At 40.3% G+C, this 25,746-nt stretch overlaps 2 protein-coding genes and 1 pseudogene across 3 annotated transcripts; all 3 read left to right on the top strand.

Annotated features, from left to right (window-relative positions):
- Window positions 1-91: 91 nt before the first annotated feature.
- LOC145465324 (cathepsin L-like) lies at window positions 92-7,806 on the top strand. The gene is made up of 5 exons (XM_081449102.1): window positions 92-1,450; window positions 3,314-3,539; window positions 4,052-4,324; window positions 4,712-4,844; window positions 6,208-7,806. Exons 1-5 carry the CDS (start codon window positions 1,280-1,282, stop codon window positions 6,395-6,397), a joined length of 993 nt encoding a protein of 330 aa, XP_081305228.1. The 5' UTR covers window positions 92-1,279; the 3' UTR covers window positions 6,398-7,806.
- A 4,151-nt stretch (window positions 7,807-11,957) lies between these two features.
- On the top strand, window positions 11,958-19,382 carry LOC145466578 (cathepsin L-like peptidase). Its single transcript, XM_081450295.1, has 5 exons — window positions 11,958-12,243; window positions 14,501-14,732; window positions 16,083-16,355; window positions 18,006-18,138; window positions 18,752-19,382. The coding sequence occupies exons 1-5, from the start codon at window positions 12,073-12,075 to the stop codon at window positions 18,939-18,941; spliced, it is 999 nt and encodes a 332-aa protein (XP_081306421.1). The 5' UTR covers window positions 11,958-12,072; the 3' UTR covers window positions 18,942-19,382.
- A 1,121-nt stretch (window positions 19,383-20,503) lies between these two features.
- Window positions 20,504-25,389, top strand: LOC145466585 (cathepsin L1-like; annotated as a pseudogene). The gene is made up of 5 exons (XR_014041942.1): window positions 20,504-22,159; window positions 24,017-24,242; window positions 24,442-24,607; window positions 25,016-25,122; window positions 25,253-25,389. The product of XR_014041942.1 is annotated as a cathepsin L1-like (transcript).
- Window positions 25,390-25,746: the final 357 nt, after the last annotated feature.

The raw sequence follows: 25,746 nt of genomic DNA, 5'->3' as shown, positions 1-25,746 counted from the left end.
ATATGGTGTTTATTACCTCAGGACTTTTATCAGATAATGCGAGTTTCATAAAACCCATACGTAGCATTAAGCACGTGGACGTTCATAATTTATTGACGCTGATTTAAATTGTCGGATTTAGATGCCTTTCTATTCTTGTTACGTGACTGGTTAAATATGGCCGTGATTTGAAACTTTTGCAGGGGCTTCAATGGAACAAACCTGTGCAAAAAAACTTATCATTAGCAGGTCTGCTTTTCAAAATATGACGGTTAGAAACCTTCCTTAGCAACAAATTTATGGCCAATAAAGAAGGACCCCCCCCCTTACCATGTTAATTGTTCTTATGGTTAGTAATAGTCAGGTGGTGTACGCACTACGATGGCGTTGCATTATGGTCGTTCAGTTAAAATATTATCATTTGCTCCTTGATGCGGTCGAGTGCACGTCTCTTAATACTGAATGCAGGTGGTGTACGCACTACGATCGCGTTGCATTATGGTCGTTCAGTTAAAATATTATCCTGAGTAACAGTTAAGAGTTGACGTTGATACCAGTCCTGCGACTGAAGGGGTCACCCTGTTTAAATATCGATTATTATTATTATTATTATTATTATTATTATTATTATTATTATTATTATTATTATTATTAGCAAGAAGGAAGAAGAAAACGTGAGCACTTTCGCCCTGTTTCCTTCAGCAAGAAGAAAGAGCCGAAAGCCTGAATACACGTGCTAGCGCTCTTTCCTATTATTAGCAATCTTGAACAGCATAACCCATAATACCTTACGACTTTGTAGCGTACGCTTTACCACAACCTTTCTCGAAACTGTCGTGTAACTAGAATCGAATATCTCGGTGAATATTTATCTTGTTCGATAGTTCTTTCCTAGTATACCAATGCACAGCCTTAATTAAAAGATTTCACAACTCGTGGAATAAAAGTGATACCTCTGCATCATTCATTATTGAGAAATATTTATTGCGCTGAATCTAGCCTTTCTGTCGGGAAACGATTTGAATAAAAAAAGAAGGAATTCGAAGTATGGCTTTATTTTATTTTATTTCATTTTCGTGTTTACGATTGTTATCTTTGTTCCTCGTTCCACAACAGGTTTGAGCTAAGTTTCTGAGGCTCCAGCGCGCTTGAGGTTCGAGCTGAGAATTGGTTGTTTCGATCTTGTGACTTGTTACTTCCCGGTGTTAATAAAACTACCAGCATTCCGAGTTATCAGCATTTTCAGTTGTTATCGTGGTTCGGTGCACGTGGGGCAGGAAAGAAGTTACTCTTCGTCAAAATGAAAGGTGTTATCGCGTTTGTGCTTTGCTTATCCTTTGCAAGCAGCGCTTTTCTGAAGTTTGATGAATACAAGGAACAGTGGCAAGCTTGGAAAACATTTCATGACAAGACATACGAGACAGACACCGAAGAAGAGGCTCGTTATGCAATTTGGAGAGAAAACTTGAGGGTATGTAAACGTTTTAAAAATGATGCCGATAAATTTTCATCATGCAAGAGATTTTAAAAAACTTTGGATTTTAAGCTGTGATGTAAGTAAAAGTCGTTCATCAGTTTCCTTGATAAGAACATGTGCAGTTCATCTCGAACTCGGGGAGTAACTTCCTTAGCATATTTGTAGTGTACCGCTTCGGTTACAACAGAAAGATTGCCGAAAGACGGATTAATACAAATATCACACGATTTTTCTGCAGATGATGTTTTTAGTGGCGATTTTTCAACGATCTAAGTGACTTCCGTGAAATTTCCTCAGGCCCGTTCCAATCGCCGCTCCATTCATGCGCCGAACCTAACTGATGAGTTAAGTACGGCAGAAGAGCGGCGTTGAATTAGTTTGATTCGGCAGGTTAGGTTTCGTGCGGCAAACAACGTTAAATTCGGCAGGGTCTGTCGCACTATGCGACGTTGGAGCGGCAGCTGATTCATACGGTGTTCTCTCATGTGTCGAACCTAACGCATAAATGACTGTAATGTATTTTTCATATAACGGGACTCGTGATTGGCTCAAAATTGAGTGGCGTGACCAGTCATGCAGGAAGTACGAAGTCGTCGCTAAGACCCGGTTTAAACGTCGCATTCTACATGCACCGAATCCAATTGCTGAATTAAGTGCATTTAAAATACGACGTCTAAATCAATTAAATGCGACATATTTCAATTAAATGCGGGTTCAGTAGAATATTCGACTAATCCAGTCGAATATACGACTGAAGTTCGACAGTTGATTTAAACGCCGCATTTTACATGTGGCGAGTCTAATTCATAAATTATGTTAAGTTATATTTTACCAACTTGGAGCGGAGTCAGCTCAACCTCGTTCCCAGGGTCTCTCATCTTACCGCCCCCTATACGTCGCTCGCGCTCAGCAATTTTATTCGGCAAAAAAATGCGACGTTTAAATCAAATCAGTCGAACTTATTCATTCGAGTCGACTAAAATTAGTATTTGATTCGGCACATGCGACGTTTAAACCGGGCCTAAAATAAAGACAAAACAATATGCCTTCGATTCATGAGAAACGGGACTACATAAGCGAGTTTCTTTAGCACAAGTTTATTTTTTGCTTTTTCTTCGTGATAAAAGCCCAGCTTATGAGACTTCCCTTTAACAAGTCGAATTAACCGGTAGAAAACCCGTCTAAATACAAACACTGAACCTTGAGTTTGAATTTGCTTCCCTAAATATTGCTATAGCAGCGAAATGTTAGTCACAGCTTTTCTATTTGGACAGAATTCTTGAATTCAGAACGCATATTTTCTCGTCGAAAATTGTAACCACCGACTTCCCGAATTAAGTTCGACGCAAGTACGACGTCTGAAGCAGCCGTCGCTCCAAAGTCGCTCAAAAGTCGAACTTAATTAAGTTTGGTTCGACACGTGAGTGGAGCGGCGTTTGGACCGGGCCTCAGTCTCGTTAATACTGGCGTTCAAGTTTCGAAAGTCCTTTAAAGTCCCAGACTCTCGAAATAATTAAGAGCGCGAAGTGCGAAACAGGAGCAAGGCGAGGACAGAGCGGTGACGAACACTGCCTTATTCACTCTAACTAATTTTTGGGTATTTCCATCAGAAGGATTGTTTTTCATTACATCATAAGATAAATAAAGTCGTTATGGAGCCAGTTTCAGACTGGCGTTGATACTTTAGTTTACTTTCGGTCCTTAAGAATTCATAGCCATTATCACATGGTTTAGAAAACGAAAATGAAGCACAGAGGTTCGCGATGAAGGAAGTTTTGTTGGACTGCTGAGCCTGTTTATCGCGAACAATTTATCTCAGTATCTTCTTCGTAATTGTCCTATCTGTTGTATTTCTAGAAAATTCAACAACATAACTCCGAAGGACACTCATACACCCTGGCTATGAACCAGTTCGGTGATCTGACAGTCGATGAATATCGTTTCTTTTTCCTGGGACTTCGTTCTCACTTTTCCGACGAAACAGAACAACAAGGGTCGCATTTTCTTCCTCCCAGTGGAGTACGTCTGCCTGATACTGTCGACTGGAGAACCAAGGGATACGTCACTCCTGTGAAGGATCAGGGTACGTTTTTGCTCTCCTCCTGCTCCTCCATCATTATCATCATCACCATAATATTCATCATTATCATCACATCGTCTTCTTCTTCTTCTTCTTCTTCTTCTTCGTCTTCATCATCCTCTTTTTCCTCTTCATCTTCTTCTTCTGAGCCTCTTCTTCTTCAGCTTGTTCTTCTTCTTTTTCTTCCTCCTCCCCTTCGCCTTCTTTTAATTTTGTACAGTTTTCTCCTTAACACTGATTGTACCCTTTGTCAATTTTTTCATTACTGCAGTGTCTTGGATTAGCCAACACGGACCTCTTTTTAGGAACCGCGTGACGAAACCAAATTAAGAAGCGTTGCGTTAGGAGGTTGCGCTAATAGTGATTTTGCAAACCCAGTTTAGTAATATGAAATTCCTAGGCCAGGAAACCAGATATTAGGCAAATGTTCTCTTTTCAAAATGAGAGTATGGTTAATTCCAGAAACTGTCTTTAAACAAGGTCGATTTTTAACAATTTCCTGTTTTGCCATATAGGCCAGTGCGGTTCTTGCTGGGCTTTCAGCACAACTGGATCACTGGAAGGACAGCACTTCAAGAGAACAGGACAACTCGTCTCCCTCAGCGAACAGAATCTGGTCGACTGCTCCACAAGTTATGGCAATCATGGCTGCCAGGGAGGACTTATGGATAATGCCTTCAGGTACATCAAAGCTAATGGCGGAATCGACACTGAAACTAGTTACGCGTATGAGGCGAGAAAAGACAACTGCCGATATAATCCAAACAACGTTGGAGCTACAGTTACGGGTAAGAGAAGTGAAAAGCTTTAGGGTTTCACGGTCAAACTGGTTTAAAACACGGTAGGGAAACTCTTGGTCGTGCCAAGGTCTCCCCTGCTAAAAGTGACAAGCTGCTCTGGGGACGAAGATAGTATAGAATGAGAACGAGGTTGCGAAACGCTTGGGAACTACGTCCGCCTTTTCTACTAGTATCTTTCTCTTGGGAACTTTCAATTCTAAGGATGTTTTGCTAAATTGTCCATTCGGTCCTTATAGTATCTATACAAAATAATCCAGCTGGTCATAATACTACAGCAACTGATGGCCATACAATATTCTCCATACTGATAATATAAGAAAATATCGATAAGAAAGGAGATTTCGCATTTAATCATCCCCTCTCCTTTGTTTCCAGGATACGTCGACGTCCCTCAAGGAAGCGAAGAAGCCCTTCAGTCCGCCACCGCGACGGTAGGCCCAATCTCTGTCGCCATTGACGCGAGTCATACGTCGTTTCAGTTCTATCACAGTGGAGTCTACAATGAGCAGTAAGTACTTTGTACAATGTTTGTCGCGTTAGCCCTCCTCCTTTGGAATCCGCCTTCCAGATTGCCTTTTAGTTTCCATGGACTATGAGAACTGAGATCATAGTTTCGGAAAACCTTGGGTTTTCAAAATCATTGACATTTTTCGACAGGCCTAATTGCGGGGAAAAGTTCAGGATACGATTTTTTCATGCTATAATTGGGCTCGACAAAGCCTTGCGTGACCATCCATATAGACTACATATACAATGTAACACAATTAGTGTTGTGTGACGGAAAGATAGTAACGATTTCCAAAGGAGTTTAAGGTAGTATGGTACCCTAAAATATGGCGATGTTCATGAAAAATTCAATTTCTTGGAAATACAAGACTTAAGACCCTTGAGGACTTGTCAAAAACATTTTGAAACGATCTTGCCGAATTTCCTTCCAGATGAGTGTGAAATTTAAGGAAAGTACACAGTGGTATAAGTTTTTTCACGTGGCAACGGCCATAACAACGACTGTTTACTATAAGAACGTGACCAAAACTATAGATTATTTTTAACTTATATAAACGAAACTATTTAGAAAAAACTTTTAAGACATGCACAACTCGATTGGTATAATTATTTGTGAAAAGCTTTGCCTCAAATTGCCATCACAGGCTCATTCATTTCCCTTATGACAAGGAATATTTCCCACAACTGCGGTACCTTTTTACAAAATAGAACAACCATTGCACCCCCTCCCCCGAGATCCAATCTGCACCCCCCCCCCCCCCCACTATTTGTGGTTCGTTAAATGCTTAATACTTCGTGTAAGAAACTTAAAGTGCATTTTTCTCAAAAGTTTACTTTTGTACCGACTGACTTCGCGCCAACATTTCTACTTTGCAAGGTTTTTAAGTAGAATTGCTGAAACTTGGGCTCATCAAAGACCAATAGTGTCGTGATGATATAAACCAAAAAAATCGTAACATTTTAAGGTCTGTCACGTGACATGAGATGATTTGTCCACTGGGTGTGGTAAAAAATAAGGTTATTTCAAAATAAAGCTGTAAAAAGCACTGAAAATAAGAGTTAACTGTCAAAACTTAGGTTCATATCACAGAACAAAACAGAAACTTACATGATATGCTTATTTGACAGTCAATTCTTGCTTTGTAAAAGAGCAGGAAGTGTTGGCGTCAATACTATAAAACACTACTTCAAAAGGCTGTGGCTGGTTTCCATAGCAACCATTTTGAGTAAAACTCTGGAAATTTAATTTCTCTTCTTGAGTGCAATAGCACACAATTGATCTTTCTTCACCATATTTAAACAAACGTTTTGGTCCATATTGAGGGTACCATACCACCTTAATAGCATTTGCTTCTTTTTCACAGGTCGTGCAGCAGCACAAAACTTGATCATGGCGTTTTGGTCGTCGGCTATGGAACTTATCAAGGCCAGGACTACTGGCTGGTCAAGAACTCCTGGGGGACTGGCTGGGGAATGCAAGGTTACGTCATGATGTCAAGAAACAGGAACAACCAGTGTGGAATCGCCACCAGCGCCAGCTATCCGCTTGTCTGATCCAAACTGAATCAAATAATCACTCTTTGGATCGGAAGAATAGTAACACTTCTATTTAAGAGGATTAAAATTTATCGTTCAAGAAGGCCTTTGAAAGTTTTCTTGAAAAAAACATGTTAATCTACTGTGTTGATACGTAGTATACTGAGCATTTAAAGTGGAAAACTTTGTAACACGAAATAAACTGTTTGTAAAGCATTTGCTACAAAATATGTGTGGTGATCAATGGCTGTAGTCCAGACGAAGAGGGACACTCGTGTACAAAAAGTGACGGGGTGAAGTGAAGCAGTTTTGGCGATTTTAGTAATGTGTCATGATTTTGTTTGGCATTTTGGGCGGAGTGGTAAGTCTCACGAAATTATGACAGCAACGTGGATTGGTTTTTAAAACGCTTGATACTTGGATTAAGGATTACGTGGTTAGATTTAATGCCTTAAGTTTCGTCGTCAGTTTTTTATGTAATTTGGTCTTCAGATACGCCCCTGCAAAACTTTAATTGCGTATTTTCTCTCTCAAACGTCATTATGTCAATTCCTATTAAATTCATGTCCCGGGCAGTACGAATGCCTAAAATCCATATCGTCTCTTGACTCTATTTCCGCCACTCCAATCAAGCCTTTATGACTAACTAGCAAGTCCTTTTGGATTGCATTGCCCACCCCGTCTCCCAAAAGTCCTCCACTCCTCTCCTACACCCTCACAGAGTCCACATAACCCGAGGTTACGTCTCGAAGTTCTCAAAGTTAACCACCTTTAACCGAGATCAAAAAATAATTGAATTATCAATGACTACGGTCGAACCTTCACTAACGGCCTTCTGTCAACTATCTGTCATCAGGCAGATATTGACCAATCAGGCACTCCGTTGCTGGGCTGACGGAGGGTTTGAAAAAGCTAAAAAGAGTCTGCAGACGGTTTTTGCTCGTCTCGCCTTCTTCCCTACTCGGCCATACCGCCCTTGTCCCGCCTTCTTCCCCACTCGGCCACCGCCATACTCCCCTTAGTTCGCGGTGACTAAACACTCGTCCTAGTGACCCTTAGAGAAAGAAACCGGCTGCCAGCAGACTATTCTACAACGACAACTTATTTTGGTCCCCGCGGACAGCCATACATTTACTCAAGTTATTTGAACTGCTCTACAACGGCCGGCCAGCTCTCCACAACGGCAACGGCCACTAAAACACAGCCAGTAAATCAACGACTGACAAACGGTTTACACAAAACCCCATTTATATTTTATTGTAAAATATCACCAAATTTAATCCCTATCGCGCGTTGCGTATTTAAATGCTAAAATAGGCGTTTTATAAACTGAAAAAATGTCGCACCCGGAAAATACAGATGTCATATTACACTCCTAGATCCAGAACCATAATGCCACTGCCCGCTTACTGTAATAAAGGGTGTCTACTTTTAAGCGTGTTAAAATACAGGTATGACTGCATTTACAGCCTTACTATACTTTTCTTGCGATCATCAAATCGATTAGGAAAAAATTATTTGCACATCATGACGTAACATGCCAACACACGTAGTGCGAACCATGATCGAGTGTCGAGAGGTATTAAAAAAATTTATAGAGGCATTTTTAGTATACAGTCAAACCTATATTAAGCGGAGCCCATATTAAGCGGACACCCTCTATTAAGCAGACAGCAGTGCAAGTCCCATTTTTCTTCGCCCACATTCGCTGTAAAAAATACCCGTATTCAACGGACACCCTTATCAAGCGGACGCAGACACCTTAAACTTGACTTTCATGGACATTTCTATTGTTCGAAACCTGTATCCAACGGACACTGCAAAAAGAATGCGTGGTTTTTAAACTCGTAGATACGGCCCGGACGAGAACGCCCGTGTCCGACGCCAAATAGTAACCGAGCCGGATGCCATATTGCAATAGTAACCGAGCCCGACGCTATATTGGAATAGTAACCGAGCCTGAAGCCATGTTGGAATAGTAACCTTGCAGTCAGCGCTAGGTTTGCAGCCCAAATTGATGATTTTGCAGCTTCTACACGACCATTAGGTGTTTCGCTAGATTGAAGTGGAGTTCGAATGTTCGAAAATTAGTACTATGGCCAACTTGAAGGCTGAATTTCGTAAGCCTTTGACTCGTCCAGGCGTGAAACATGACCAGGAGATGAGCATTAGTTTGCTGGAAAGTGACCTGTCATGCTAATGTGGTAAGCTTTGATGAGAATGTGTCTTATTCGTCGACCTTAATGAACTTATACTAGAAGTAATCATAGATTATGAGTGCGTTCGTGTAAAGGTGTTTAGGCAAGGTTGACATTCTGGTCTATTGGAAAGGTGTAGAGGTACATGCAAAGCTAATGAATTTGGGCAGGCCATAGGAACAAATATTTTGTGTAGCACATTTGCATATGTTTACTTTAGAAAAGGGTACTGTTAGATTAGCTTAGCTCTGGTTCGTACATGACTTGCAGTAACAAATTTTCCGGACATATGACGAAAAATCGTTGCTAAATTCCGAGCTACATAACTGGCATGGTTAGATTTGCGACCAGAAATCATGGCCAATTTTCGAACTAAACCACTCGGTGAGTTAAATTTCTGACCGCAAATGATGGCCAGTTTTGGAACAACACCACTCGTTGAGTTAAAGTTCTGACCACAAATCATGGCCAGTTTTGGAACAACACCACTTGGTGAGTTAAATTTCTGACCACAAATGATGGCCGCTTTCCGAGCTACACAACTCGGCAAGTTAGATTTCTGACCACAAATTATGGCCAATTTTCGAACTACACCACTCGTTGAGTTAAATTTCTGAAAACAAATCACGGCCGCCTTCCGAGCCACACAACTTAGCAAGTTAGATTTCTGACTACAAAGCTCAGGCAGAGGAGCGAAATAACACAGCTGAAGTTGAGCTTCGTCAACGCGGTTGTTTGTTGCTGACGACGGGCGATTTCGTCTAACAGGGCCAAACTCTACTTTCGCACCAGAAGTCATACATACCTCCTTAAGGTATCGATAAATGTTAACAGTGATATCTTTTAGTCTCATGCTATCCAGTCAGAAAGACTTGAAAAGAAAATTGACTACTTACAGCTTCCAAATTACAGTGTAAATGTCCACAAAAACCCGCACTTGAACGAAACAAAGACCCGCACTCGAAAGAAATATACAGCTCATGGTTTGGCGATGATGTCATTCGTTTTGCCCCTGCTGCGGGGCGGCCAAATCGGTGTCGCAACTTCGGACGAAGGTCCACTGTCCCACGAAACTCGACTCAAGTCTGCATTAGGACTGCGTTCTACGAACGCAATGAGCGAAGCGAACAGTTTTCAACGAAACAGCTATTGAAAACAGGACAAACATCAGCACCATTATATAATATTGTAATTTCATTTTTATAATTTAGTAACATCTAAACCTGAGGCCAGCCGAAATATTGTTTTAAATATACGACGTTGTATCAGTCTTGCAGTAGTCTTTGACTTATTATCGCTCTACTTTTCAAGTTTGGCTGATTATAGATCTCCTGTGAGATCCAACGCTCACTCAAGCAGCACTTTCGCTCACAGCTTTACAGTTTGTATTACGTTTTTCATCAGTGTTGAGTTGTCCACTTTCAACCGACATCGAGTTAAGTTTAGGTTAAAATTGTTTTCTCTATACTTGTCGTGTTTATTTTAGTACATTGATCTGAACTCTAAGTGGGATGTGAAATACACATAAACTTGGAAAGAAATTCCCAAATACTTGATGTTGAAAAGCTTCAATGAGTTTTACCCTGTCTTTAATTTACACTTTTGCTTCTTGATTGAAAAGATAACTAAGGTAAAGAAAACCCCTGTGAGCTTGTTAGACCGCATATAATTTTATGGGTCGACAGATTTTTCGGATCAACACTGAAAATGCATGCAAAAGAGACTACTTGTTTTGATGTATTTAACGTGCAATAATATAGAGAGACAAGCGGTTCCACATTGGAAAAGAAGTGCTGTCTCATAAGAAACCTCACTACAGCCTTGAATGAAATGATATGAAAATCATTTGTAAGCTCGTACGACTTGACTACATGCAAATTTTCCCACCAGGCAGACAAACATCAACATCATGATCTGGGCGTGGGGAAAGGGGGGTGAGTACTCTATGATTTTTTGGGCAGGAGTATCCTCTGTGACCCAAGAACTCTTAGCCTTTACCACTCTAAGTGCAGCTGCAATTTTGCCTGATCCCAGCTATTCTAGACGTATGTTCTTGTAATATGTGTGCAACAAAAGCCAACGAATTAAGCCTACACTTATGTGAGATAAGTGCTTCCTTGCGTGGTATGAACCCGGCTTGTTTTAACAGCCTTTAATAATTCCACTAACAGCAAGTTCACCAACATGTTTCATCTCTAGATTACTTAATCCACGAGTTTGACCGTAGGTGTCCTTTGATTTTTTTTTTTTTTTTTTTTTACGTTTTAGCAGATCGGACACCTAAGTTTGCCAACAAACTGAGCTGTCACAGAAATGCGGTATTTTGTCATTCGGTTTTGTTCTTACAGAACTTGTGTTCTTGTTTGATTTGTAAACCTTCTCAAGATTCGATCAATATAGATACTGTTACTGTATACTTAAAATCACTTTACCCCATATACGGGTACTTGTTATTGTTTATAGAAATACGGTATTTCAGAGTTATCGACCGTTCACGAGAATGCTATTTGACCCTTTCAAGGTTTTTTAATACTGACGGGTATTAATGACGCTTTTAAGACGAATTCTGCGGGAACCTGTTTTCAGCGGACACCCTGTATTAAGCGGACACTACTAGCATGGATCCCGAGGGTGTCCGCCTAATACAGGTTCGACTGTATGTGCTCCGTCTTGTGTGACACACGCGATCACGATTTTTAATCGCGTTGACAACTTGTGACAATAGCCGCATTATTACTTTTGTTTTAACATTAATCCTAACACATAATACGACTACAAGATAACTGATAAGGGCGCCTTGTTATTACATTACAGCCAAATTTTATTGGAACAAGTACTTCTCCGACTGAAGTTATTTAGTGTAGCGTTCAGATGTAACGTCGAATCATTCGTAGACAACTTACCATAAAGTGCATTTCGTGGCATCAGTCGTGAGCAGAATTTCCCCCCAAAAAACAGTCGCAGTCGTAGCCCAGTCGTAGAAGGAAGACTGGAAGAGAATATAGCCATCTGACTTAAGCCACATTTCGTATGTTGCGCCTTTTATCTTTCGCAGAGAAAAGAGCAAAGACTTTTAAGTCTGCAGTAATAGACAACATAGTCAACATAATGCTCTCAAAATGTTCCGAAGAGTTCCCACGGGTATATGAGGCATGTTCTTTTCGCCCCCGTAATAAGTCAGTAATTATGTAAAAATAACTTATTCATTACTAAATTGGAGTCCAAACTCGAAAACCCTAGAGTTCGAAATCCGAAATCGAATATATGATGTGTCATGGGACTGTTGCAATCCAATTTCCAATGCACAGTTTTTTCTCGTGATACGCAACGAGACATTATGGGAAAGTCTTGTGACCTTTTGTTTGCCATAATTCTTATAACTTTCTATCCAAGTCTATCGATCATATTCCTCCACTGGAGCATAGAAGAAGAAAAAAGAAGAAACACGAAAAACTGCTCCGAGTTTCCAACACATTTTCCAGACGCGGAAGTAAAATGAAGGGATTCCTCGCTATCTTTTTGTGCCTGACTGTAACAAGTGGCTTTGTCCTCAAGGTAGAAGAAGATGAATTACAGTGGGAAGCGTGGAAGTGTTTTCATGGTAAAAGCTACGCTACCAAGAGCGAGGAGGCAATGAGGAAAGCTATTTGGAGAGACAACCTTAAGGTGAGATACTATGAGAGCTAATCGGAATAACTCAGGACACCGAACTATTTTTGTAGATGTATTTAATACTCACCACGCACTCATCACCAACTTGTATTTCATCCGAAGTACAAGCCAAAATCCTTTTAAACAAAGATCACCAACGTGACTGGCCCACTGAAACTCTGTTCAATCGATAAAACCGAGAGTAGATCATTTTTGAGAGAATCAATCGAAAATAAGTAGTAGTACGGAAATCGATTTAAAATGGACCAATCCATACAGTGTGAGTGATTGGCCTTTTCATATTTTCGTATTTTCATTTTGCATATCCATGTATTTATTTTACCGAAGATCGAATTTATCGGCGCAAAAAAACATTTGAACGGACTCACACTGATCAAATGAGGGTCTGAATGGGGATTAGTGTTTAGTGTTATTTGACCATAATTTTTAGTGTTTGCTGTTAAATTGGCCACATTTTTAATGTTTAGTGTTTCTGGAGAAAATACTGTTAAGTGTTTAGAGGGTTTTTCGTGGAAACCCCATGGGGTCCCATAGTCTTTTAGCATTGCAAATTCTTATCTGCTCCAAGAAAATCGGTAATAAAATCACTCATGAACTTCGAGCCCGTGCTCAAAGCCTCTCAAAAGTTCTGTAGTCTCTTTTTTCGACCCAATGTGCAACAGTATTCTGTCTGTTCTGGGGAGCCCGGGCAGCACTGGGAACTACCTCGTGCCAGAAGCCCACGATCCTTTGGTCAGCGTCGAAACATGGCGGCGATGGCGGCATCGAATGGATTCTCCTCCGATGTTGTCAAAGTTCTAGTGAGCTTCTATAGAAGCGGAAAGGATTCTGGTTTCGAAAGGCATAGAGGCAGGGTCACTTTCGACCTTTCGAAGCCATCCGGCGTGGCAGCCATCAAGAAACATCTGAGGGAATTTCTTGGGCTTAACGAATAGTCTACCTTTGATAGTCTCTGTACATCTTCGGTAGTCTTTGGAAATCTTCGGCTGTCTTCGGGAATCTTCGGAAATCTTCCGAAAAGATCGAGAACTGTCGGAAAGAGGCCGAAAACTTCTTGCTATACTGAACAAAATAACATTGCCCTTTTAGGGGCCGTTTTTGTTTCCTTCGGGATAAAATTTACTCTTATAGAGAATTTTTTACTGTTAATGTTAAAATACTTAATTTTTAACTGTTCTGTGTTACAGAGCCAAACATTAAGTGTTTAGTGTTATCGAGGTACCCCCATTCAGACCCTCATCAAATGCCTCAAATATTGTACATAGGATCATTCTCATCCCAAGGGTAAATGGATAAGTCTACGTACAAGCCAAGTGGCCCATTCGGCCGGAGCTTATCCAGGCTTCTGTAGCATGAAGCGACTAGGAATATTTCTACTCCCCCCTGGATGGGATGCTAGTCCATTGCAGGGTCACCCCTAAGGATTAAGTCCGCTGGTGCCTATTTACACAAGTGGGTACTAAGGTCCTTGAGCCTTTAGGTAGTGGGTAGTGTTACCTACCTCGGGTTTAAACGACTACAGTACAAAAAAACAAAGGATAACAACCAATTCGGGTCAATAGGTCCGTCCTCGTCAAAACGTCGACGCGAAGACGATCTTCTAACGTTTACAAAGAGAAAAAAGTAACTATCCTTTGCTTCAGGTCGATAAACTCGATTATATTTAAGACCAAGACTAATTCAGTATCGTCTTCCATACTGACTATTTGCTTAGCGGATTTGTGGCCTCTAAGAGGTACCAAGATCCTGTTTTGTGGACGTGGCTTGAAATTTTTTTCATCCCTAAGAGGTACCAGTTTTAAAACGAAACGTTATCTCCTGTCATATTTTTTTTGGCTCGATACCCTAAAAGGTGCTGCAAAAGCTCCACTGAGGACCTTTTGAGGCTAAACACCCTATGAGGTACAAAACCGCTTTTTAACCCCTAAAAGGTATGACGAGCACCCCCGTCCTTTTCATATGGGAATTCTCCCGGGATTTGTAACCGCTGTTTCTTCAACCTCGTTCCCAAGCTATCTCGTCTTCCCTCATCAACCCCGTTCCCAGGGTCTCTCATCTTCCCTCCGGTTGGGCGAGAAGACGAGAGACCCTGGAAACGAGGTGCTGTTAAAGGAAAAACGAGAAGAAGAAACACCTTACACTGGGCCCAGCTGAAAATATTTCCACAGCGTTAATCACTGGAAAGGACTCTTTTTCACATAGGACACATAGTGCTTGAAATACATTTAACCTATAAACATTTTCATACTAGACAATCAACGAACACAACTCCCAAGGTCGCTCATATCGGCTGGCCATGAACCACTTTGGAGACCTCACTCAAAATGAATTCAGCTTCCTGTACCTGCGACCACTGTACCTGTACCGCTTTTCCAGCGAGACCAAGAGAAGCGGCTCGGCGTACCTGGAACCTGGGCACGTGAGTTTGCCAACTGAAGTTGACTGGAGAAAGGAGGGATATGTCACAGAAGTCAAAGATCAAGGTGATCGATTTCTCTGTTCTTTCTCGTGATATGATTTCACAAGTCACGTAATTATAATAAGAAGAGCACGAGGAGTAAGAGCTATGATCCGGTTTTCATGTGACGCTATCATATTCCAAAATTAGAAATTACCTTTTCTTCTGAGGTTTTAGTTTCATCAGATATAAGACTCTCTAAGAACGTGACCTTTTACAACGTTGAAACGCGATAGGGTTCTTCGTTTTGTAGTAGAGCACGTTTGAATTTCCAAGCTTCTGCGTTGCGTGACATAAAATGGCCGCACGAGAAGGCAATCGCGTAAGTCAAAAGATGAGTCACCGCTTAAGTTGTTACTAACTGAACAGTTCTTGTACTAGAAGTAGTATTAATTTTAATGTCTTCAAGCTCTAGAGTTATAGAACTTTTCACTTAAATAGCAAAACTCAATAATGTACAGATGTTTCGTTCACTTTACGGGCCGCCATGTTGGAGCCCCTCCGAGGGGCACCAACATGGTATCTCCATGAAAGCTCTATAAATTCGACTCAAGGACTTCTCTGGATAATACACGAATGAAAAACCACACAGACCTGAATCTTGGTGAGGATATTTATATATCAATTACCTATCATATCCCGGATTCTTTACTTATTTATTAAGTGGTTACGCCTTTTATTTTTGATGAAAATGGTGCCCATGCAGTTCTCCGACGGATGATGCTGTTAAGTGCGTGATCTCTAAAGGCCCGTTTACACAGGCGATTTTTGCCGCGACAACTCGATGCAATTTTTGTCGCGCTTAAGTTGCATCAAGTTTCAGACATGTTCGAAACCCCTGCGATATCGCGGCGACTAATCGCACTGAAAATCGCACCTGAAAATCGCACGAGCGATTTTGAAGTTGCAACTTTAGCGCGACAAAAATTGCATCGAGTTGCCTCGACAGAAATCGCCTGTGTAAACGGGCCTTAAGAAAACATTTGCGTGGATGATAAAAATTTGTGTTAAGCATCTTAGGCTGCCCACGTGACCAAACGTTCCCTCACGGAATTGGTTATTCTGGACGCTACTGGAATATCTGAAACCAGGAGTGATCTAAAAATAGCTTTAGACGGATTGGCTTGAGAATAAGGCCTATATAAGGGATTTACTTATTAACTCTTCATGCTCTCATCCTAGCCGGTAAAACCCAGACGATAATCAAGCATTTCCTTTCGTAGCAAGATTATGTTGCTGATCGCGGTTTCCTTTATGGAAACGTACTGTTATGAATGATTCTTGTCAGTGTTTTTTTACAACCGTTTGATATTTGTATTATCTTTTATAAATTACTGAAAAAAATTGTTGACAAAAATTCTATCCTACCATACAGGCCATTGCGGTTCTTGCTGGGCGTTCAGCGCGACCGGATCACTGGAAGGACAGCACTTCAAGAAAACAGGAAAACTCGTCTCCCTCAGTGAACAGAATCTGGTCGATTGCTCCAGAACATCTGGAAATTTAGGCTGTCAGGGTGGATTCATGGATAGGGCGTTTGACTACATCATAGGAAATCATGGAGTCGACACGGAGGCCAGTTACCCGTATGTGGCTAAAGACAACCCATGTCGATTTCAACGAAGAAATGTTGGGGCCACCATGACAGGTAACAGACACTGAAACAGAATCCCGGGGAATACTCTCAGAAAAATTGTATGGTGGTGAGCGGCCCGCTTCCCAAAACCCTTACCCTATTTATGACCAAACTGTGCGATTTTCCCTACCCTATTTATGACCTGACCATAATTTGAATATCCTAGTTATGACAAGATCATTTAATCAATACCCTGTTTCACTTGAGACCGGCTTTATAAAAAGTTATCTAGTTCACACCGATGTTGAAACCTGAAGGTACTGTGAAGGGCTTTTGTCGATGGTCTTATCATTAATGATGAAAAAGTAGCTAACGTGTGGCACTATATTTGCGGGTTATAATTTTTGCGATCCGCAAAAAATAGTTCCCGACTCCACTGGCGAAATTATACACAGAGACATCACATGAAGAATCTTGTTGCTACTATTCATTTTTTTTAAACGTCTCTTTCATTCAGAAACAAAACGATGAAATGTTATTGCTGGTCAATTGCCGGAGCAATCAGCCACACAAGAACACGATGTTACTGTAGTAAAGAGACACTAATTACTGCATTATTGTCAATTACATGCAGTTTAATTAAAAAATGCGAAAATGTTGTAATTTCAATGAAAGACGACTTCCCGAAATCGCAAAAATTAGTGCTCAGCAAGAAAACCAGTTCCCGCAAACTACAAAAAATTGCCGATTCGCAAAAATGAACTCCCGCAAAAATTTAGTGCCACAAGGTACTTCTAAACAACATATCCAATTCAAGACTAGAGAGCAAAAACCCTAGCCTAGTTATGACCAAAAGGGCCAAAATCAATACCCTATTTATGAATAAAACGGCTGAGAAAAACCATATACCCTTTGGAGCCGCAAGTACCTGTATAGCCCGTGTAAGGGAGTACTCCCCCCCCCCCCCCGGAGTAGGATTTAGCGTTCTTGCGCGGAAAAAGGAAATTCTAAAACACCAAGCAAAGAATTGTGGTGAATGTTTTACGCAGGTCTCCATTCTGATGTCAAGACTTATCGGGGCAGATCGAACAAGCCCAGCATAGTAAAATTGGACAATCGAACTCAATCGAACGTTTGATTTCCGAACTCTTGATTTTTTTCAAAACCTGTCTTGGCCGTCGTGGTCCTGTTGAAAATCAAAACCAAGTTTCTGGAGGCTCGAGTTACTTGCGCATAACACGTGAGCCGGAGATATGGTTTCAGGCGCTGATTTGTTCGATTGAGTTTTGCTGATTCGGGAATCAACTTCACACAAAGTTTGGTGTTCGATTTCGTTCGATTGCTGAAGTCGTTAATTTTTCAAAGACTACAAATTGCACTCGCCATATGGGCTCGTTTAAATATAATTCAGTCTTTGAAAAATTACTTGGGCTTATTTATTCCGATTTACACTGAAAATCATTTGATTTAATACCTATACAGATCAAACTCAGGGCTCTGGGGTTAAGTGTACACGAGGCCAAAACAGTTGCAAGCTTTGTATTTATTGTTAGTTTATTGTTGTTTCATAAGACTTTTATTGCTGTCGTTTCGGTTGGACAGTAAGGTTGTTACCGCCGCTCGAACTACGGGTACTGCTGTCGTGGGCAAGGCAGCTGATACCATGAGAAATCTATTGAGTACGGAGATGATGTATGGATTGTTATCACATCACCTTTCCAGGGTACGTTGACATTCCTAAAAGAAACGAAACGACCCTTCACTCGGCCACCGCCACAGTGGGACCAATCTCCGTCGCCATTGACGCCAGCGTTAAATCGTTTCGGTTCTATTCCAGTGGAGTCTACGATGAACCGTGAGTAATTTCCGCAGCAATCTTTGTCACGCTGACCAGCCTCCTTGTAGACTACGACTACTCCCTCTTTCGCCTGTCGGCAAGTGTTTCCACAGCCCCCAGCGCACAGTGCTAAGCTTCTCACTATCTAAAACAGAATAGATAGTGAGTAGCGTGGCCACTTACAGAACGGCATTCGTGATAGAACGCTAATAGATTTATACAAAAATTCGATAGTAACGCGGTACATGTTAAATTTCAGTGTGAAACGTTTAAGGTGGCCAGAAAAGCCTCTAATATTGGGGAGGTCTGGAACCCAGTATGTTACCATGGTGACAAAGCTGTTAGCTTCATATTACTGCAAAGAATCAAACATTTCTGTTTCAAATTAGCTGAGATATTTTTGTTCATCATATTTGATCAAAATTCGGTTGAGTTTATGACGTCATCACTTGGCTATTTTGCATATTTTAAAAACTTGAATATCTCTGGAACGAAAAGAGATATTTGAAAATTGTAAACAGCATTTTTCTTCTCGTACAGGCTACTTGTTTATGTTTTAAAATTGCTTAGATAAGAAAGATGAGATTTTCGTCGTAGCAGCACTTTAACGGCATTTGTTACTTTACTACAGATCTTGCAGCAGCGAATATCTTGATCATGGTGTTCTGGTCGTTGGCTATGGAACCTATCAAGACAAAGACTACTGGCTAGTGAAGAACTCCTGGGGGACCAGGTGGGGAATGGAAGGTTACATCATGATGTCAAGAAACAAGGACAACCAGTGTGGAATCGCTACACTTGCTAGCTATCCGCTTGTTTGATCCTAGCAAGACAACCTAGTTTACGATGAAGGGGAGAATGCTAATTGGCTGACTGAGCGGTCCGAATTTTGTAATACGGACCGCTGAGGTGGATACGTTTCGACGAATAACTTAATTTTTCAGAACATTGCACGGCAGAAAACTATTTGTTGTTAAGTAGAAATTTTTGTTCCACGTTTGGTGGATTATTTCAGTCAAAATTTTACCAAAGCGACGAAAGCGCTAACTCCAATAAACTAAGCTTTTATATTTATATGTATGACTAGATTTATGAAAAATATGTTTTTGGCGCGAGTTGCGGCAAAAAACTGAAATTCTCATACCCTTCTCCTTTTTCGTAAATCCAGACATATGTTGTATACCGAGGATATAAGATGAATTTTTTTGTTTACATGAAAGAATTGTTTTTAAATCATTTGCAATAAAATACCTGTCAGCATCTCTGGTTGTAGTCGACTGAGATAGGGTACCTGAGTGCAAAAAGTGCATTTTATTAATTGCTTGCAAGAAATTTGGGACGGCTCATTTTGGGACACTTTTTATTTTATTTCGGACACTGTGCTGAAACATAGTTAAAGTGAATTTACGCCTACAAAACACGAATTACACTGAAATAACATCTGTGACAATGATAGTTTTACTGCAGGCTCAAGGTTTTGAGAATACACCGATAAGAAAATAACACAAATTTTATTAAGCCGTTATGTATGTTAAGTAGTGTCTCAAATAGAGGCTGCTCCATAAAACCCAGCATAAACGAGACTAGGAGCTTTGGAGCTACTTCAAAGTTTTACATGCACTGTTCCGTAAATATTTCGGACTCTTAAAATTTCGTATGTCTACAAATTTCGGACGTTTTATTTTCGGGCACTTTTTCTGTCCGAAGTTAAAATCACTAAAAATCGTGGTATTCGTGGTGTCTTGAGCAAGTTTATCCTGAAAACGGAACCAAAACAACAACAACATCAACAACGGAACAAATGCAAAAATTTAAAGAGCGTTGAACTGTGAAAGGATGTACAATTAGATTGGGCTGCCTGTGGTAATATGTGGGAATTTTTGGTTTCTTTCAAGGCTTTATTTTTGTCGGCTTCATTTTCGAAACTGCTTAAAAGCGTACATATCTGTGAAACTCTGATGATCTGTCGCGTCCTGAGACTTTTGGTTTATTCGTTTGGATCTGAACTCTTCCCGTGAGATTTTGATTTCAAAGTTATTTAATCGTCAAAAACTTGCATTATGTTGCCTCAGCGGCTGAGAATCATTGAATAAAACATAAGTTCTGGATCATTCCAGCCTTCTGGTGTAACATGGTCTGGTTAACTGGCAGTTTTCTCGCACGTTGGCCGTTCAACCGGTATTTTGCCATTATCGTGCGTTAGCTTAGCTTGGGAATGTTCTGTGTAGAGGCTAGCATGTTCATTGCGGTGTGACGTTCTCTACACCAGATGCACCACGATGCGGATCATGTGAGGCCCTAATGCTTGTCACCCAAGGACAGAACAATGTTTCTTTAAATAGCGAAAATTCATTTCGAAAACAACATATTTATTTATTCATACCGTCAAAAATATGAAACCGTCGGAAAATTGGTCAACTTGAAAACAAAACTGACTTTTCGAAACGTTTGGCATTTCCAAACAAACACAGAATACTCTCAAGAGGTTTCAGTAACACCTGCCGTGAAAAGCTGTGAAAATTTCCCACTGTTGGCAGGGTAATGGGCTTTTGCTGTAGGGCATATAGCCACTGCTATTAAGCGGGGTCCTTCTTAACTACATATTTAGAGCAGTTGCTAAGGGATTGCTGCTAAAGGCAATATTTAGAGGAAAGCTATTTTGGAGAGTTTTGTAGTGCTAAATCAAAAAAGATATGATTTCGAGTGCGTAACCATAGTGCTAGTCCCAAACCGCGCGTTAGAATTTATTAAACCCCTAAAATTTGAAAGAAAAGGGAAAGAGTGGTTATATATTGTTTATACCTAAAAGAGGAAAGCTACTGTAAAAGTCTGTTAATGTGGTGTTTATTACCTCCAAACTTTTATCAGATAATGCGAGTTTCGTAAGACCCTTACGTAGCATGAAGCACGTGGACGTTCATAATTATTGACGCTGATTTACATTTTCGGATTTAGATGCCTTTCTATTCTGGTTACTTGACTGGTTAAATATGGCCGTGATTTGAAACTTTTGCAGGAGTCTTCAGTGGAACAAACCTGTGCAAAAAACTTATCCTTAGGTGGTCTGGTTTTCAAAATATGACGGTTAGAAACCTTCCTTAGCAACAAATTCACGGCCAATAAAGAAGGACCCCCCCCCCCTGCCATTTTAATTGGTCTTATGGGTTGACGTTGTTTTAGCAAGAACGAAGGAGAAAATGTGAGCACTAGCGCGTGTTGACGTTGCTTCCTTCAGCAAGAAGAAAGAACCCAAAGTCTGAATACACGTGTTAGCACTCTTTCCTATTAATTAACACCTTGAGCTTCAATCAAGCAATCTTGAACAGAATAACCCATAACACCTTACCACATTGTAGCGTACGCTTTTACACAACCTTTCTCGAAACTGCCGTGTAGCTAGAACCGAATATCTTGGTAAATATTGATCTTGTTCGTTAGTGCGTTCCTAGAGAATACCCGAATACCAATGCACAGCCTTAATTAAACGATTTCACAACTCGTGGAATAAAAGTGGTACCTCTGCATCATTCATTATTGAGAAATATTTATTGGGATGCTTAAAGGGCCTTGCGCTGAATCCAGCCTTTCTGTCGGGAAACGATTTGAATAATGAAGTATGGGTTTATCTTATTTTATTTTATTTTCGTGTTTAAAATTGTTATCTTTGTTCCTCATTCCACAATAGGTTTGAGCTTAGATTCTGAGGCTCCAGCGCGCTTAAAGTTCGAGCTGAGAATTGGTTGTTTCGATCTAGTGACTTGTAACTTCTCGGTGTTAATAAACTACCAGCATTCCGAGTTATCAGCATTTTCAATGGTTATCGTGGTTCGGTGCACGTGGGGTAGGAAAGAAGTTACTCTTCGTCAAAATGAAAGGTGTTATCGCATTTGTGCTTTGCTTATCCGTTGCAAGCTGCGCTTTTCTGAAGTTTGATGGATACAAGGAACAGTGGCAGGCTTGGAAAACTTTACATGACAAGAAATACGAGACAGACACCGAAGAAGAGGCTCGTTATGCAATTTGGAGAGATAACTTGAGGGTATGTAAAACGTTTTAACTAGTGAGACAATCTCAGATAGTGCAGAGTATAATTTACGACTTTGATACAGTAGTCACATAGGTCCACCCATGCCGTTTCTCCCTTGGTAGTCAACTAATATGAACGGAATATGAGCGGACAAAAACTTGATAAGACATCAGCTTAGCAGTACGTATGTTTCATGTTTGTGTTTTCTTTCAAGGCCCAAAAATAACTTACAATTACCGTTTGTCAAGACGATTTTGAAAGTCATTGCAGCAAATGTGACAATTGCACTTTTCACGCCAACGTTTGTAACTTGATACTTTTGTTTTCTCGCCAATGTGTGCCACAAAGTACCTTTGTTTGCACGAAAATATAAGAAAGATGTGTATTTTTTCACTCACTGCTGGAGATAAATGGAAAATAAAAGCTAAATATCTGCTGAAAAGTTGAAGAGGAACGATTTTGTTTTAATCAAAACGCAAATTTTCATTTTACCGACAAACAACTAATCTAATTATCAAATAGTCACGTCGATTCAAGGAAGAGTGTGTTCTTATTCTGTTGCCAGCGTTGGTGTTAATAATAAAACCACATCAAACTAATACACAATGCTATCGACGGAGTAACAAAACTGAGGAGCGTTTCAACGAGAAGTATTGAAGGTAGAGTTCTCAGATTATAAACTGTGATGTAAGTAAAAGTCGTTCATTTCCTTGATAAGAACATGTACAGTTCACCTCGAACTCGGGCAGTAACTTCCTTAACATATTTGTTGTGTACCACTTCGGTTGCAACACAAAGATCGCCGAAAGACGGATTGATACAAATCTCACACGATTTATCTGCAGGTGAATCACTATTCCCTGTTTTTAGAGGCGAGTGTTCAAAGATTTAAGTAATTTCTGCGAAATTTTCTCAGTGTCTTTGATATTGCCTTTCAAGTTTCGAAAGTCTCCGAATTTGTTTCAAATTTACGTCTTAAAATCTCGAAACAATTGCAAGCGTGAAGTGCGATACAGCAGCAAGGTAAAGACAGAGCAGTGACGAACACTGTCTTATTCACTCTAACTAATTTTTGCATATTTCCATCAGAAGGCTTGTTTTTCAATAGATCGTTTTCACGTGACTTCATTATTTTCTAAAATCGAAAACTAAAGAGCCACCAAAGTTTTTATACCCATCAGGCATAAAAGGGGGGTAAATTTATATTTGTTTAAATTTTACAGCTCGATAGTGTGCTTCGTTTGGAAACCAGCGTATTTTGAATTTCAGATTTGTGGCGGTGAGTAACACAAAGCCACGATCGCACGTCTCGAAAAATATATACTTATTTCATGATTTTTAGCTTTTTAGAAGTTAGACCATTAGGAAAAGTGCTCATGTAAATGATTGTTTGTTCAGTACAGATAATCAGTCGCCTAGGTAACCAAAGTAAGTTCCAGATGTTTACACTGGTTCCCGGCCGCCATATTGGTGCACCGCAGGGGTGCACCATCATGGCGTTTCCATAAATTTCTGCGAAACATTTCGACAAATAACTGCAGTTTGGGAAAACGCAGAGACCTAAAGCTTGGAGAAGTGTCTTCTTTATTGATTTCCTATAAGATCACAATTTCTTGACTTTATCCACTGGATGGTTTTCGATTTACTTTTTTATTGCGTGACGTTGAAAACGATCGAAACATCATGGGATAAATAAAGTCGTTACGTAGCCAGTTGATACTTTAATTTTCAGTTTTGCTAGTTTACTCTCGGTACTTAAGCATTCATAACCATTATCACTTGGTTTAGAAAACGAAAATGAAGCACAGAGGTCCGCGATGAAGGAAGTTTTGTTGGACTACTTAATCGCCCTGTCTAATGTATTTCTAGAAAATTCAACAACATAACTCTGAAGGACACTCATACACCCTGGCTATGAACCAGTTCGGTGATCTGACAATCGATGAATATCGTTTCTTTTTCCTGGGACTTCGTTCTCACTTTTCCAACGAAACAAAAGAACAAGGGTCGCATTTTCTTCCTCCCAGTGGAGTAAGTCTGCCTGATACTGTTGACTGGAGAACCAAGGGATACGTCACTCCTGTGAAGGATCAGGGTACGTGTTTGTTCTCCTCTTCCTCTTTCTCCTCCATCATTATCATCATCACCATAATATTCATCCTCCTCCTCCTCCTCCTCTTCTTCTTCTTCTTCTTCTTCTTCTTCGTCTTTTTCTTCCTCCTCCCCTTCGTCGTCTTTCAATTTTGTAAAGTTTTCGCCTTAACACTGATTGTACTCTTTGTCACTTTTTCCAGGCCATTGCGGTTCTTGCTGAGCGTTCAGTGTTACCGGATCACTGGAAGGACAGCACTTCAAGAAAACAGGACAACTTGTCTCCCTCAGTGAACAGAATTTGGTCGACTGCTCCACAAAATATGGAAATTTGGGCTGTCAGGGTGGATACGTAGATAAAACCTTTGAGTAAGCGAAGAAACAAAATGTAGTAGGATGAAATAGAAGTGGGCTCTGGCCTTAATTTTCTTGAGTTGACTGTAACTAATGAGCTCCTGAAAGTCTGAAAGTCACATATATATGTTTTTGCTGATGGTCTGAAACACTAAATTTCCCTCTCTTATTACTTTGTAAGAGTAGGCCTGCGAGTGCCTAATTTCACCTATAAACAAAAATAAAACAAGTGTAAAACTTTTTCAGAAATTATAAAAATGAACCTTTCCGTTTATCTCGGATTTTAAATTTCAAATTGAAAAGAAGCTTGTTCGTGAAACTGTGATCTAAATCTGAAATATCTATCATGACAAAAGATTTAATGCTGTATGATATAATTATATATATGAGAGTCTTTGGGTTAATACGCTATTTATTTGCCAGGTACATTAAGGACAACGGCGGTATTGACACTGAGGAGAGCTACCCATACAAAGCTAAACAAGAGCGATGCCATTTCCGAAAAGCTGATGTTGGTGCCACTGTTACTGGTGAGTCGACGAGCTTTGCCGAACATTTTCGATAATTACACGAGTCTTAGCTGAAAACGTTCAGCATGCCGAAGTTTGGATTCGATTTACTAAAAGGCTAAGAGTTATTGGCGTTATTTTTTTTGATTAGGTTACACGGATATCCAAAGTGGAAGCGAATCTGCCCTTCAGTATGCTGTAGCCACTGTCGGCCCAATATCTGTCGCCATTGATGCCAGTCACCAATCATTTCATTTTTATCACAAAGGAGTCTACAATGAGCCGTAAGTACTTGTTTTTTAACACAGCAATAAATCTTTGTTCCATCATCATCGTCATTATCATCATTATCATTATCATCATCAACAGCAACAACGTCAGTAAGGTACAAGCCTGGGAGCTGGAGTAAGTTATTCTAGCCTGGTGTTTCTTACTTCTGAGGCTGTACATGACACCCTAGTGGATTCTAATTATGCCAGCAACATTTTCGTTTGCGTTCCCTTGCCATATTTGCCTTGAAATAATATAGAGCGAGAATGTGAACTTTAAACTTTCAATGTGTTTCATGGAACATGCCCTTCTTAAATTATCCACCGGCCTCCGGTGCAGATGTTAATGGAGTGCATGACAATACGAGCTACAACC

Source organism: Orbicella franksi, chromosome 13 (genome assembly GCF_964199315.1).
Source record: "Orbicella franksi chromosome 13, jaOrbFran1.1, whole genome shotgun sequence".
Taxonomy (NCBI): Eukaryota; Metazoa; Cnidaria; class Anthozoa; order Scleractinia; family Merulinidae; genus Orbicella; species Orbicella franksi.
The sequence above is the reverse complement of the archived record's forward strand: the minus strand, read 5'-3'. Positions and strand labels throughout refer to the sequence as shown.

Bases quoted from the DNA above. Each gene is read 5' to 3' on its own strand.
- LOC145465324 (XM_081449102.1), top strand. From the start codon at position 1,280: ATGAAAGGTGTTATCGCGTTTGTGCTTTGCTTATCCTTTGCAAGCAGC. The intron at 1,451-3,313 runs GTATGTAAACGT...TTGTATTTCTAG, and splicing joins TTTGGAGAGAAAACTTGAGG to AAAATTCAACAACATAACTC. The intron at 3,540-4,051 runs GTACGTTTTTGC...TTTGCCATATAG, and splicing joins CACTCCTGTGAAGGATCAGG to GCCAGTGCGGTTCTTGCTGG.
- LOC145466578 (XM_081450295.1), top strand. From the start codon at position 12,073: ATGAAGGGATTCCTCGCTATCTTTTTGTGCCTGACTGTAACAAGTGGC. The intron at 14,733-16,082 runs GTGATCGATTTC...CCTACCATACAG, and splicing joins CACAGAAGTCAAAGATCAAG to GCCATTGCGGTTCTTGCTGG. The intron at 18,139-18,751 runs GTGAGTAATTTC...ACTTTACTACAG, and splicing joins AGTGGAGTCTACGATGAACC to ATCTTGCAGCAGCGAATATC.